This window comes from Periophthalmus magnuspinnatus, chromosome 17 (assembly GCF_009829125.3).
Source record: "Periophthalmus magnuspinnatus isolate fPerMag1 chromosome 17, fPerMag1.2.pri, whole genome shotgun sequence".
NCBI lineage: Eukaryota > Metazoa > Chordata > Actinopteri > Gobiiformes > Gobiidae > Periophthalmus > Periophthalmus magnuspinnatus.
The window spans coordinates 28,600,321-28,615,278 of NC_047142.1; the positions used below are offsets into that span (position 1 = coordinate 28,600,321).

The 14,958-nt window shown below is 45.0% G+C and overlaps 2 protein-coding genes across 2 annotated transcripts; both read left to right on the top strand.

The window, feature by feature from the left end:
* Nucleotides 1–4,888: 4,888 nt before the first annotated feature.
* On the top strand, nucleotides 4,889–5,938 carry mplkip (M-phase specific PLK1 interacting protein). The gene is made up of 2 exons (XM_033983075.2): nucleotides 4,889–5,199; nucleotides 5,682–5,938. Exons 1-2 carry the CDS (start codon nucleotides 4,924–4,926, stop codon nucleotides 5,781–5,783), a joined length of 378 nt encoding a protein of 125 aa, XP_033838966.1. The 5' UTR covers nucleotides 4,889–4,923; the 3' UTR covers nucleotides 5,784–5,938.
* Nucleotides 5,939–6,094: 156 nt separating this feature from the next.
* On the top strand, nucleotides 6,095–14,216 carry impa1 (inositol monophosphatase 1). The gene is made up of 9 exons (XM_055228526.1): nucleotides 6,095–6,130; nucleotides 8,025–8,151; nucleotides 8,219–8,361; nucleotides 8,738–8,842; nucleotides 12,629–12,674; nucleotides 12,944–13,052; nucleotides 13,214–13,322; nucleotides 13,760–13,911; nucleotides 13,991–14,216. The coding sequence occupies exons 2-9, from the start codon at nucleotides 8,080–8,082 to the stop codon at nucleotides 14,122–14,124; spliced, it is 870 nt and encodes a 289-aa protein (XP_055084501.1). The 5' UTR covers nucleotides 6,095–6,130; nucleotides 8,025–8,079; the 3' UTR covers nucleotides 14,125–14,216.
* Nucleotides 14,217–14,958: the final 742 nt, after the last annotated feature.

A 14,958-nucleotide genomic window follows, 5' to 3' on the forward strand; every position in this document is an offset into this window, starting at 1 on the left:
TAAAAGCTGTGTATGTTCACTGTTTGTGTTCACTAAATCACAAAATATTTCAAAAAACTATAATTGTATACTTCCCGTATAAGAACACTTTTTACAGTATATTTCAATATTCCAGATAATCATGGTGTAAACGCTTTGTGTACCAGAATTTGGTGAGATGTCAGATGAAGAGCTGCCGCTTATGTAATTGTTTGGAAATAAATATCCAAGAAGAAAACATTTCACAAGTTTGCCATAGTGTCCTTGCGTCAAAAGTCTTTCTGTAGACAGCAGACAGCCTGTGTGTTAAAATGTTCAACTGTGAAAAATTTGAGAACTCTTGACCACTCTTGAAGATAAAATATGTTGTTTTTGATAATAGCCATTACCTGGCAGAGGTCAGATTGACAATATGTAGAAATCAAATAAGAGTGCTATGTCCAGTCCGGAACGGCTATCCAGAAAGAGCTGAGAAATCAAACTTTTGTTAAATTCAGTTAAATCCAAACATCTTACTCTCCACAAAATGCACAAAGCACTTCCATCTGCACAAGTTTCAAAGTAAAATTTCAATTTCTGCTCAAATTTGACCATTTCACATTTGTTGTCCTTTGTTTTGGTTCATTTGGGTGCTTTACTTTTGGCTCTGGTCAGCCAGTGACTCCAGTGATACCACACGATCACAACCTAATGAACAAAGTAAGGTCATAATCCAGTACCCCTATTTGCAGCAGTCCAGTTTTTGGTGCCTCCCAACGCTGTCGCTGCGGGTAAACCTTCGGCCACATTTGTGGCAGCTGTACGGCCGAGCCCGTGTGGACACCTCTGGTGAGTGATCAGCCTGGTCTTTCCTGTGAATGTCTTTCCACACTGATTGCACTTGACCCACTGAACTGTCCCAGTGAGGGAAACAGGTCCTTATTGACACTCAGAAGAGAGTCCAGCGGCGGATCTGCATGTGGAAGATTAGAGAAGTCTGTTTCTTGAGAACTGTATGTGTTGAAACTCCGCGTTGCATCAGTACTACTCTTGTCATTTGAATAGTGAGCAGAAGCAGTGATAGTAGTACTTGTACTAGAAGTAGTAGTATCCGAAGTAATAGACAGGGGACCTCGGAGAGGAGATGGAGTAGTCAGAAAATCTGTCGGTTCCCATTTCATTAAAGACTCCTGTTTCTTCTCTGAAAGACAAAATATTATGGTAATGTCTACAGGTCATATCAAGGTTTAGTTGCTAACTAGAGATGCTAGTATTCATATATTTTACATTTCATAAAGATTCATTTCAACCAAGTTAACTTAATATTTGAGGGATGCAAAATCTGTTCAGATTTTCTCCTCAGGTTTCATTAGCTAAATCATTTTTGTTTGTTACCCATGGCAGCAGTATAGAATGTTAGCTAGACAAGCCATTATCATGGCATTATCAATTTGCAAACAAAGTGATTTATTATTGGTCTTAAATTGGTATGTAGCCTGGGCTCTTGCTAGTTTTAAAAAGATACAATAATCACAATTGAACCGGAGTTGTGTTTTAAAGTGCAGTAGAACTTGATTTAGATATTGAAACTGGCAATCCAAATTAGAGGCTCTTTCAGCTCTCTGATCATCTAAGAACTAAAACATGAAATTATAATGCATACATTTTTTGTAATTAAGAGTACATTAGCATTACAGTTGTTATTAGTATAAAAAAAATGTGACTTGAACAGGTCTACTTCATATCTGGGACACAGAATAAGTTGTGTTTGTGAAATATGAAATACAAATGCAGCTCCTACCTCGCTGAACAAAGCAGTGAATGTGATGTGTTTACATTTACGTACTGTTTGTCTCACCTTTGGTCCACACTTTTTGGCAGGTCTCGGTCTTCTCCTGTCTCTGCTCTTGTCTCTGCTCCTGTCTATCCTCCCGTCTTTCCTCCTGTCTTTCCTCCCCGGGGCTCACAATCGCCTCCTCTCGGCTTCTGAGCTCCTCCACAGCGGCTCGCAACTCCAGTATCTCCCGGTCCCTCTGCTCTATGTCCCGGTCTCTGTCTCGGAGCTTCCAGCCTCAGCTCCACCACTCGATGCCCACCGCTGCGGTCACTTCTGCCACCAGCGCCTTGAGCAGAGCCTCCATGACGGCCGTGAGCTGCGAGCCGAACCCAGCGGGGAAAGACATGGTTTTCTCGGGCAGAATAATCTTCCAAAAACGGAAACAATCGAGCACTGTTTACCACTGTCTTTTCTGTGGTTTCTCCTCGCTAACTTCCGGAGCATCTTCCTCGACGGTCACAAACGCTGAGGGGAAACACCGCAGTAGCGAGAACAGCGCCATGACAGACAGTAGTGACAGACTCGGTTCATTACAGCCTTTAGAAACAGACTCATGCCGCCATGTGTGGACTGCACAATGTTCATAACATTACAGCTTGTGGCAAAAGACGAAGTTTAAATCTGTCAACTGGACAAATCGTTGTAAGAGTTAAGACGTGTTCGCTGCTCAACCAATCCCCTTCTTCAATTCTGGTCAGATTGCTGGTGGCCACTGCCTTATACCTATCTGAAGGGAGGGCTAACCACACTGAAAACTGACATCTATTGTCTCCAGCCTGTAGTTACAGACTCATGCCGCCATGTGTGGACTATACAATGTTTATAACATCACAGCTTGTAGTGACAGACTTATGCCGCCATGTATGGACAGTACAATGTTTATTAGGAGCTTTTGCCTGACAAATCTTGACTGATATCTCTCTGTATTTTTCATACATAGTTAAATCCCCACTCCCTACTTGTGTCACAAGTGATCAACATGATGGCGCAATTAGATAATTAAATTTTAGTGTTTTGTTTTGTTGTTTTTTTTTTCCTCGTAAGCAGAGTACAGACTATGCCTGTCTCTGATTGGTTAATCCATCTGTCAATCACGCTCATCTGAAACCGGGAGATTCAGTGACCAGAACCCAGGCAACATACGATTAACTTTGGACTTACAATTTTGTTTTGATATTAAAAACTTTGATGATATGACTATTATATTTGTACTTTATCTAATGTAAAAATAATAATAATAATAAAAATAAAAAAAGTAAAATCTAGAAGATTTTCTTTTAATTCTGTGTAAAATATATAGACCAGTGCAAGGTAATTAGTCATTGTCAATAATTCTGAGAAGGTAGAGTTGCCTGAATTATTAGACCCAAAATTAGACCTTTTATATGTCATTTAATAAAACAAAGCAAGCATTTTCAATAAAACAAAGCAAGACAAAACATTTTCTAGTAGAATTTTGCTCTTCGTTTATTTGTTTATTTATTTATTTGGTTTGGACAAAGCATGTTAATGAACAGACATGACATGACAGACATGAACATAAACACACCTGATTATAGCCAAAGGCTAATTTCCATCCATTGTCCCTTCCTACGACCAGTTAATGGCCGCCGCATTGCCACAGTAGCAGTCTGCAGTGGACCTCTAGATTTATTCAAGGCCTTTTTTGCTTCACCCAATTCCATGTGGTTTCACATTCCACGGGTCATTTTCGATAAATCTGGTGGTCTAGATTTGTTATTGAGGTGCGACTATGAAATAATCAAGATTCCATTTGCTCTATCAAATTATCACGGTCAAATATTGCGCTTTTGGAAAATTATATTCACACATAATTTCACTCCACATTGGTTGGTCCTCGACAATATTAATCAACAGGAAATCAATATTAAAGCCTGATTAGGTTAAAATTGAATTCCTGTTTGTAACTGATTTAATGGACTGCAAATGTGGTGTTACTGGATTATATGTGTTTTATTAATTCAATTTCGCTTGTACAAACAGAGATTATCACCAAATTTGTGAAGCTATTCCAACAGTATTAATACACCTGATCCAAAATACCATTGTTCATTCCAGTGTTAAATCATCTCTACCAAGCTTAAAAATCGACTATCTCAAATTGTTAGTAAAGCATGTAACAACAAATTTATTACAGATGCATTCAAGTCCATACTTTTCCATACTTAATTTTCAAATTGCGTTGAATTGCCAATTCTACCTAAAGTAAAAGAAACACAATTCAAAATTTGTCATAAAATTTATCCAGTGTCCAATTTTCTTAATAAGCGGTTCAAATTTGAGAAGTCAGGCTGTGCCTTTTGCGATTTCCCTGAAGAAACCATAGAGTATTTGTTTTTTACCTGTCCTGTGTCCAAGATATTCTGGCATGACATTAGAGAGTGGTAATACCTTAAAATCCAAAACTTCCCAAATTTAAATGTTAATCATATTTTATATTGTGTGAACGATGTGGGTAGAAATGTAATTGACTCTGTGAATGTTGTTTTCCTTTTGGCTAAATACCATATTCATTGTTGTAAATTGAGAGACTCTTCCCCCCTGCTTTCAACATTTTATGAATGAATTTAAACAATTTTACTCCTCCTTGAAATTGCTTAATCTGTCTGTGCCAAGAAAATTTGTGTTTGATGTCTCAGGTCCTTTTGTTTTGATTTGGTTCTGTGGTGTATGGTGGGCTCCTTTTTTGTGCCTTGCAGAAGCTGTGTTCCCCATGTTCAATAAAAAAAAAAAAAAAAAGTACACTCTAATGACGTTACTGATGAACTTATTGTAATCCTTTCTGTGGATGTTGTAGTTTTCTTAAAGAGCTGTACGTGATTGCTCCTCGTTAGGATGGTCGGGCTGTCCAAACGCAGCTTTAGCTCCTTCTCCTGTTTGCCGACGTAAATCCAAAGGTAAAGGAGTTAGGAACTTGGAGCTATGATCTGAACCATTTGGAAAGAGCCTGTGATATGACACATTCTGCACGAGAGTGTTCGACGCCTAACCACTGGGGGCGCTCGAACACACTCAAACCCCTGTGTTTCAGCTTCCGGGTTCAATTCTGTTTTTAAATAGATCTCAATCCGCAACGGCGGAATCGACTCCCGCGGAGCCCCACAGACATGCACCGTCCCCCCGGTAGAGCGCAGTTCAGCCCCGGCTTCAGCCCCGGCTTCAGCCCGGGCCGCAGGGCCTCTCCTCGGGGACCTGTACGCGGCGGCTCTCCTCGCTTCTCTCCTTCGGGGTCGTCCGCAGGCGGAGGTCGGGAGTTTGCCGTAGCCCCTCCTTGCTTCTCGCCCCCTGGGTTTCAGGGGGCTACGCCGCGGGGACCCGGAGCTTCGGGGTTCAGAGGCAGGCGCCGAGGAGGCTTCAGTCCCGGAGCCGGAGCCAGAAACCAGGTGAGAACCGTGTGAGAAATGTATGTGTCAAGTGAGGGCTTTTGTTTGGTTCCAGACCATAGACTGTATCTACTGTGTGTTCTACAGGACCAGAGACTGTACTTACTGTGTGTTCTACAGGGCCATAGACTGTATATACTCTGTGTTCTACAGGACCATAGACTGTATATAATGTGTGTTCTACAGGACCAGAGACTGTACTTACTGTGTGTTCTACAGGGCCATAGACTGTATATACTGTGTGTTCTACAGGACCATAGACTGTATATAATGTGTGTTCTACAGGACCATAGACTGTATATAATGTGTGTTCTACAGGGCCATAGACTGTATATAATGTGTGTTCTACAGGGCCATAGACTGTGTATACTGTGTGTTCTACAGGGCCATAGGCTGTGTATACTGTGTGTTCTACAGGACCATAGGCTGTATATACTGTGTGTTCTACAGGGCCTAAACTGTATATACTGTGTTTTCTACAGGAGGATGCATCCGTGGAGAGATACTTCAGTCCGAACATGCTCAAGGACCCTTGGAAAGAACTGAATCCAGTCTCTAAAGACCAGCTCCAGACCGGGTCTTGACTGGTCTAACCCACGACTATTAGACCGGGACCAGACTGGGACTATTAGACCGGGACCAGACTGGGACTATTAGATCAGGACCAGACTGGGACTAACATCGATCGTTTTTAAAGTTTGAAGTGGAGTTTGACCTGAAGCAGATTTACGCTTTTATGTATTTTTTAAGTCACGTTAAAAGAGAACATTTAATTTATGTTTTAAACTGCCACTGAGTTGTTTAATACTTTGTATGAAAACAATGAAAACAATGGGAAAATTAATTTGTCTCGAATTGCAACTGAAACCATATGTGCGCATGCGCAAGATGCGAGTACCCGGAAGTGTCGTGACAGAGGAGCACGGATCAGGTAGGTAATTTTTAACCCCATTAAAACTGAATAAAACCGAGACCGTCACAGATGGTCCGGAGCAGTCCAGATCAGACACGGACCCTAACCCCGCGCGGGCTGGAGCCGAGCTATGCGCGCTGGAGCTGCGTGCGTGTGGTTCGTTTGGTTTATGTTGAAGTACGACCCGCTCCCCCCAAGACGCCGAGTAAATCAGTCTGACCCATAGACTATACATGTACTACTTTACATACTAATAAACCTATATTTACAGTCTGCGGTTTCTTACTGAATGAACTCCAGGAACAGCGCGTCGTTTGGCTGTGAACCTAGTCCACGAGAGCGCCTGGACTCCGCGAGAGCGAGTGGGCTCTTATTCACAGAGCCCTTGAATAACAGCATTACGATTTAGATTTTAAATTCCATAAAGGTGACCTTTTTAAAGCCCAGAGGAGTAGAGGAAATTGTGTTCAAATCAAATATAAGTTTTACTGGTAACTATTGTAATGCTACAAAAACAGTTTTTCTCGGATTCAGCTCCTCACTCCCTAACCCACTTGCGTCTTCTTGTTCCTGACGGATGGAATTGTTGAGAGTTCAGAGACATTGTGGAGGTCAGCCAGGTGTACTTTCAAACTTTACATATTTTCACTTTACATATTGAGAACGTTATTGTGAAAAATTGCAGGGAATTTTACTTTCACAATTGGGGCAAGACTCTGGCTTTCTCAGAATCAGAACTTTTTATTACCATCGTTTGTGAACACAGTTCACAAACTAGGAACTTATTTTGGTGATAAAGTGCAACATAAAACATAAAACACACTGAATAAATACAAATAAGGGCATGCACGAAGTTAAAAAAAGATATGCTTAAAAATCAAATAAAATACTTAAAGGTAGAAAATATATACAACAGTGCAAACATGACTTATTAAAGTGGCCGGTGTTATAAAGTGTCCAGTTTTGTGCAAATATTATAAAGTGTTCATGAGACAAACTGCAGAGGGGAAGAAACTGTTCTTATGACGAGAGGTTCTGGTCCCAATGGACCGTAGCCTCCTGCCAGAGGGAAGTGGCTCAAATAGTCCATGTCCAGGGTGAGAAGTGTCAGCTGCTATACGGCCTGCTCGCCCCTGAGTCCTGGAGACGTACAGGTCCTGTAGAGATGGAAGGCTGCAGCCAATCACCTTCTCAGCAGAGCGCACAATGCGCTGCAGTCTCTGTCTGTCCCTGGCAGTGGCCCCAGCGAACCACACAGTGATGGAGGAGGTGAGGATGGACTCAATGATGGCCGTGTAAAACTGCACCATCATCTGGACCGGCAGCTTGCGTTTCCTCAGCTGCCGCAGGTGGAACATCCTGTGATGGGCTTTCTGGATGAGGGAGCTGATGGTTGGCTCCCACTTGAGATCCTGGGTGATGCAGGTGCCCAGGAAGCAGAAAGAGCCCACAGTGGTGATGGGGGAGTCCGTCAGGGTGAGGGGAGGCAGGGGGGCTGTGACTTTCCTGAAGTCCACAATCATCTCCACTGTCTTCTGGGCGTTAAGCTCCAGGTTGTTGCTGCTGCACCAGGATACCAGCCGGTCCACCTCCCTCCTGTAGGCAGACTCATCGCCGTCCGAGATGAGTTCAATGAGGGTGGTGTCATCCACAAATTTAACCAGTTTGACGGAGTCGTGGCTGGAGGTGCAGCAGTTGGTGTACAGGGAGAAGAGCAGGGGAGAAAGTACACAGCCCTGTAGAGAACCTGTGCTGATAGTCCGAGTGTCCGACACATTCTTCCCCAGCCGTACGCGCTGCCTCCTGTTCGTCAGGAAGTCGGTGATCTGTCTGTGTCTCTGTCTAATTTATTGTGTTTTGAAGTGGATTAAATCATTTAATCAAAAAACAGATTTACCAAATATTTTTACAGCAGCGGTCAAAAACAAAAGGGGCACCAGCATCTGCTCCTGTCTGCTCCAGGTGAGATGTCCAAGTCACATGACCCCTGGCAGGACGCCATGGACCACGCTGTCGCTGTGGCCCGCAAATCAGGAGAGGTTAGTCCAAACCCATCTAAACCTGTTCAGACCCTTTAGACTTGTCTCTAGACCCTGATCTCTGCAGATGATCCGTGAAGTGGTTCAGAATCAGGACCAATCCAGTTTGGTCCAGACCAAGTCATCTGCTGTGGACCTTGTCACAGAAACGGATCAGAAAGTGGAGAGGCTCATCATCCAATCAGTGAAGAGCAAGTTTCCTTCCCACAGGTATGCCCCGCCCCCAAACCCCCAAAATGAGCGATATTACCTACAGCTTTTGACTCCAGTCAAATGAAGCTCAACGAAGCTAGCAGTTATAGGGGCCAATTTGGAGCCCAGTTATGTCCGCGAGTATCATAGCAACCGAAGAGCCAATCCATAGCGAGGATGTTGAAGGTAACTAACAAATTCTCCATCTAAGGCCATCCTGACCGAGACTAGACCAAGATCTGGAGATGATCCCGCTGCTCCTGACAGGTTTAACCCAGAGACACTGAAGAATGGGTCAAATACATGTTTAACTCAGAGACACTGGCTGATCAGTCAAATGGAACAAAAATGAGATTCTGATGGTTTTCTTTGTTCTTCTCTGGTGTCTGTCCAGGTTCATTGGGGAGGAGTCCGTTTCCTCTGGGGAGCCTTGTATCCTGACTTCTGACCCTACATGGATCATCGACCCAATTGACGGCACCACCAACTTTGTCCATAGGTGAGGAGCCAAAAAAAAGGTAGAGAATAAACACACACACATATGTACATGTAGACGCACTCATGTACATACATGCACACACATGTACTTACACATTTACATACACACACGCACACACATGTACATACACGCGCACTCATCAGAATCAGAAGGCTTTTATTGCCATCGTTTGTGAACACAGTTCACAAACTAGGAACTTTGGTGATAAAGTGCAACATAAAACACACTGAATAAATACAAATACAAATAAGGGCATTCACAAAGTTAAAAAAGATATGCTTAAAAATAAAATACTTATAGGTAGAAAATATATACAACAACAGTGCAAACATGACTTATTAAAGTGACCGGTATTATAAAGTGTTCATGAGACAAACTGCAGAGGGGAAGAAACTGTTCTTATGACGAGAGGTTCTGGTCTCAATGGACCGTAGCCTCCTGCCCGAGGGAAGTGGCTCAAATTGTCCATGTCCAGGGTGAGAAGTGTCAGCTGCTATACGGCCTGCTCGCCCCCGAGTCCTGGAGACGTACAGGTCCTGTAGAGATGGAAGGCTGTAGCCAATCACTTTCTCAGCAGAATGCGCTGCAGTCTCTGTCTGTCCCTGGCAGTGGCCCCAGCGAACCACACAGGGATGGAGGAGGTGAGGATGGACTCAATGATGGCCGTGTAAAACTGCACCATCAACTGGACCGGCAGTTTTCTTGATGAGGGAGCTGATGGTCGGCTCCCACTTGAGATCCTGGGTGATGCAGGTGCCCAGGAAGCAGAAAGAGTCCACAGTGGTGATGGGGGGAGTCTGTCAGGGTGAGGAGAGGCAGGGGAACTGTGACTTTCCTGAAGTCCACGATCATCTCCACTGTCTTCTGGGCGTTAAGCTCCAGGTTGTTGCTGCTGCATCAGGACACCAGCCGGTCCAACTCCCTCCTGTAGGCAGACTCATCGCCGTCCAAGATGAGTCCGATGAGGGTGGTGTCATCCGCAAATTTAACCAGTTTGACGGAGTCGTGGCTGGAGGTGCAGCAGTTGGTGTACAGGGAGAAGAGCAGAGGAGAAAGTACACAGCCCTGTGGAGGTCCTGTGCTGATTGTCGGAGACATTCTTCCACAGTCGCACGCGCTGTCTCCTGTTCGTCAGGAGGTCAGTGATCCACCTGCAGGTGGAGTCAGGCATGTTGAGTTGAGCGAGCTTGTCCTGGAGCAGAGCAGGGAGGATGGTGTTGAACGCAGAGCTGAAGTCCACAAACAGGATCCTGGCGTAGGTTCCCAGGGAGTCCAGATGCTGGAGGATGAAGTGAAGGGCCAGGTTAATGGCGTCGTCTACAGACCGATTGGCTCTGTAGGCAAACTGCAGAGGGTCCAGGAGGGGGGAGGTGAAGGACTTGAGGTGGTGTGCAGGACCAGGCGCTCAAATGACTTAATGACTACAGACCTGTGGCGCTGACGTCTTTATTCATGAAGTCCAGTGATCCTGGGCTTGTTGCGGATGGGGACAATGGTGGACAGCTTGAAGCAGGCTGGGACGTGACATGACTCCAGGGAGGTGTTAAAGATGTCCATGAAGACAGGAGCCAGTTCCTCAGCACAGTGTCTAAGGGTGGAAGGAGAGACACCGTCTGGGCCCGGGGCCTTACGGGGGTTTTGCTTCCTGAAAAGCTTAGTCACGCCCTGCTCCAAAACTGTGAGGGCAGTGGGGGAGGAGGAGGGGTCTGAGGTGGGTTTGGCTGTAATGTCCATGGTAGTGAGGGAGGAGGAGAAGGGGTGTGAGACTTCAAACCTCGCATAAAAGCTATTTAACTTTTCTGCTAGTTGTTTGTTGTCCACGGCGGGAGGGGCTTTGGGCCTGTAGTTGGTGATTTGCCTAAGCCCTCTCCAGACAGAAGCAGAGTCGTTGGTGGAGAAATGCTGCTCCATACGTGTATTGTACTTTGCTTTAGCCTTTTCCACCTCTTTGCTAAACGCATACTTGCAACGCGTGTAGCCTTCACGATCTTCTGCCCTGTAAGCCATCTCCTTTTCCCTCCTCAGATGTCTCAGTCACGTACATACAGACGCACTCATGTACATACACACACACACACACACACACACACATTTATACACACACGCACGTGCACACTTGTACATACACACATGTCCATACAGAGACACACACATGCACATACATGTGCACACACATCTACCCGCGCACACTAGGGATGGGTCGATATTAAAATTTAGACTAACAATGATTGTGACCAAAATATTTGCGCTAAACTATATTATCACGCTAATTATTAATTATTAAACCAAGCCAGTATAATCCTCATATGTGGACACCAGGACCTTGTAGAGGAAAAAAATTGACAACCCAAAATGTGTTGTGATGTGTGTGTATTCAGATTAATTCATGGTTGCTGTAAAACCATTTGCCACTGCTAGCAAGCAGTGCAATCAGCTGTGCAAAATGCTGTTCAGCTAGCTCTAACCTAGTGATAGCAAAGTCGACACAAACACAGATTCATTCAAATCCAATCTAACACACGCTACATTCAAATGTTTATTTCACATGGTATGTTACTTACAATGGATATTTTTGGCTCAAGTTTGCCAAACAATGCAGGATGATTGTCTCGTAAATGTGCACGTATGTTCCTTGTGTTTGCCCTCGGAGCCGCAACTTTTTTCAGCAGGCTCTGCAGATTGGTGGCTCATCTTGTTGGTCTTGTTTTTGAAATGCATAATAATTCCACACATCAGACTTAAACTTCTTGAGTGGACGATATAAATGTGTGTCGTCACTGGGATCCAGATCCACTGCTCACTAGCCATTACGGTGACTGAGGTGAACCACCATCCCCAATTCAGAATAGACACAGAAGCTAACAACTTTTATTGCAATGAGAGGGTCACCTTGTGGGCAAACACCAGAACTAACATCTAAACCTTGCATTGAAACCGGAAACATGAGGCAGTCTTATGCCTAATTGTGTGCGATGATCACGATGATTAAAAAAACGTGACGAACGATGAATTGTGATGATCTTTTTATCGCAATTAACGATATTATCTTATATCGTCCCATCTCTAACGCACACATGTACGTACACCCACACACATGTACATACACACACACACACACACACACGTACACATATGTACATATTTACACACATGCGCACACACATGTACATATGCGCTCACACACAGGTACATATGTATACATGCACACATGTACATGTTAACCTAAATATTCAGATAAAGTAACACAACAGTGAAGCATTCTGACCTGGAGGGTTTCTATCATTTTTGAGCAGTCTCAGCTCCAGAGCAGCTCTCAGGCCTGGATCAGGCTCCTGTAACGGTCCTGGTACATTTCAGTGAGGTATTCCTGAGGGAGAAGTCACCAGGTTTCCTCAATAAAACCTGCAGATTTCACATTCGCTGCAATTGATCTGACCTCATAACATCTGAATGTTCCAGAGGTTAGGCCTTCCTCATAGCCTTCTTATGAGTCAATAGGCATGTTTAATGCCTTTTTAGAGATTCGTCAGAGTGGGAGTGACTCCATGGCCTTTTGTTTGAGTGACAGTTCTTCATTGTACCATGGGGCAGGAGGTCTGGGCCTAACAGCCCTGTTTTAACAAAGCTACAATGTTAAGAAGTTTTCAGGGAGTCCATAGATCTGTCAACAAACTGATCACTTATAGTTGGACTAAAACTGTTCTCAGCAGGGTCACATGACAGGGTCCCTATTATTTTTTCAAAGTCAAATGTTCTTGGTTAAAAACATGTTTCCTGTTGTTAAAGGTATCCATTTGTTGGAGTGTGCATCGGCTTCGCTGTCAACCAACAGGTGAGCCACGCCCGCACCCTGACAGACACCTATGACCTTAAGTCAGACCTATCATGCTTATGCATGCTATGTCTGTCTCTGAGACTGTGTGGATCTTCATTGTAAAATGAAGTCCACTCACATCTGGGTTTGAAACTGCGAACCCGAATGAGGAATTAGCAGCCAATTCCCATTTGCCCCTTTACCGAATGTCATTACAACAAAAACACAAAAACCACCAACGCGCTGGCACAGACACAGATGAGCAGACACTTGCATAAATGTTTTAGGTGGAATGGGGCGTGGTCTACAGCGCCATCGAAGACAAAATGTTCACAGCCCGAAGAGGACGAGGAGCCTTCTGTAACGGGCGCCCACTACAGGTGTCGACACAAACAGGTCTCAGGAGTCATACTTATTATTATTATTAAATTATTAATATTATTATTGAAAATAATATGTATTATTGTCGTTGTTAAGTAATAGTATTAGTATTTATTATCATTAACGTCACTATTATGAGAAGTGACTTTTAACTGTCTCTAAACCCTGGGGCTCAGATGTGCACAGGTCGATGGTGGCCACAGAGTTTGGCTCCGACAGAGATCCCCAAGTTGTCGACAAGATCTTCAGCAGCCTCCACAAAGTCCTCTCTCTGCCGGTGCATGGGTCTGTACCCTGAACACTGCACTCTCCCCCCCCCCCCCCCCCCCACCCCCCCCCCCCCCAACCTCTGTCACGGAGTAGAGCTTTAGAACTGTAGCTGGAGGTTCTCCTCTGCTCCTCTATTCTGCTTTGCTTCTCTTCTGCTTTGACGCTCTTCTCTGACCCTCTCTTCTGCTCTCACCCTCTCCTCTGACCCTCTCTTCTGCTCTCACCCTCTCCTCTGACCCTCTCTTCTGCTCTCACCCTCTCCTGTGCTTCTTTGACCCTCTCCTCTACTCATCTCTTCTGCTCTGACCCTCTCTGCTCCTCTCTTCTTCTCTGACCTTCTGACCCTCTCCTCTACTCCTCTCTTCTGCACATCTCACCCTCTCCTCAGCTTCTCTGACCCTCTCCTCATCTCGTCTCCTCTACTCCTCTGACCCTGTCCTCTGACCCTCTAGGGTGCGTGGGGCTGGCTCTGCTGCTCTGAACATGTGCGCTGTGGCCAGAGGTTCTGTGGAGTTGTACTATGAGACGGGGGTCCATGTGTGGGACATTGCGGCAGCTTCCGTCATCGTCACAGAGGCCGGCGGCGTCCTGCGGGACACGACGGGTCAGTGCCAAAGAGACACACACACGTGCATGTACATGTTCGCCTCCCTCTCAGTAATAATAAATCTGTACTCATGTAGGGGGCGCTCTGGACCTCATGTCACGTAGAATCGTCGCTGCCAACAACGAAACCATAGCAACAAGAATTATCGCGGAGCTGGAGGTGTACTCCTCCGAGAGGGACGACAGAGCGCCTGATTGTGAACCCGAATGAGGACCTCCCCACACACAGGCACACGCACACAGACAGGAGGACACCTCAGAGTAGTACACACACACGCACCCATGCAGGAGAGCACCGCAGAGTAACGCACACACAAAAATAAGAGCACCCCAGAGTAACACACGCAGATACACAGGAGAGCACCCAAGTGAGGACCCCAGCAAGGACCTGAGAGTACCATCATGCTCTTTTGGTCTGAATCTACTGTTCAAATCTGATGCCCATAGACTGTATGAATCTTTCCTGAGTTTATGATCCAGCCACTTCACCTCTTTGAACTGTCCCTGAGGTTGTGGATTCGATCGCTTTTATATTGGCGTGAGTGTTTAAATAAAAAATAAAAATAAAAACTCTTTTTTTCGAAAGTTTACAGATTTGTGTGGCTATTTGTCTGCCTCCTTTTCTCCCTTCTCTCCTTCTCACCTCTCCTCCCTCTCTCCAGATTTTCTCCCTTCTCTCCGCTTTCCCTTTTCTCCCTTCTCTCCTCTTTCCCTCTCCTCCTTTTCTCCCTTCTCTTTCCCTTCTCCCCTCTCCTCCTTTTCTCCCTTCTCTCCTCTTTCCCTCCTCCCCCCTCTCCCTCTCCTTTTCTCCCTTCTTTCCTCTTTCCCTTCTCCCCTCCCTCTCCTCATTTTCTCCCTTCTCTCCTCTTTCTGTTCTCCCCTCTCCTCCTTTTCTCCCTTCTCTCTGCTCCTCTTCTATATGTGCTGGATGTGTACATATTGAGCCCTGTCTAATGGGCAGGGATCAGTTGGATGTTTTTAATGGCGAGGTCAGTCTCTGAGTCTCTGCAGTTTGACCGTCCTGTTTATCTTAAGCCATTTTATC

What these genes read in the sequence shown, in the direction of transcription:
- mplkip (XM_033983075.2), top strand. Translation starts at nt 4,924, where the DNA reads ATGCACCGTCCCCCCGGTAGAGCGCAGTTCAGCCCCGGCTTCAGCCCC. An exon ending in GAGCCGGAGCCAGAAACCAG is followed by an intron (nt 5,200 to 5,681) that starts GTGAGAACCGTG and finishes TGTTTTCTACAG; the next exon opens with GAGGATGCATCCGTGGAGAG.
- impa1 (XM_055228526.1), top strand. Translation starts at nt 8,080, where the DNA reads ATGTCCAAGTCACATGACCCCTGGCAGGACGCCATGGACCACGCTGTC. An exon ending in AGCAAGTTTCCTTCCCACAG is followed by an intron (nt 8,362 to 8,737) that starts GTATGCCCCGCC and finishes GTGTCTGTCCAG; the next exon opens with GTTCATTGGGGAGGAGTCCG. An exon ending in CGTCCTGCGGGACACGACGG is followed by an intron (nt 13,912 to 13,990) that starts GTCAGTGCCAAA and finishes GTACTCATGTAG; the next exon opens with GGGGCGCTCTGGACCTCATG.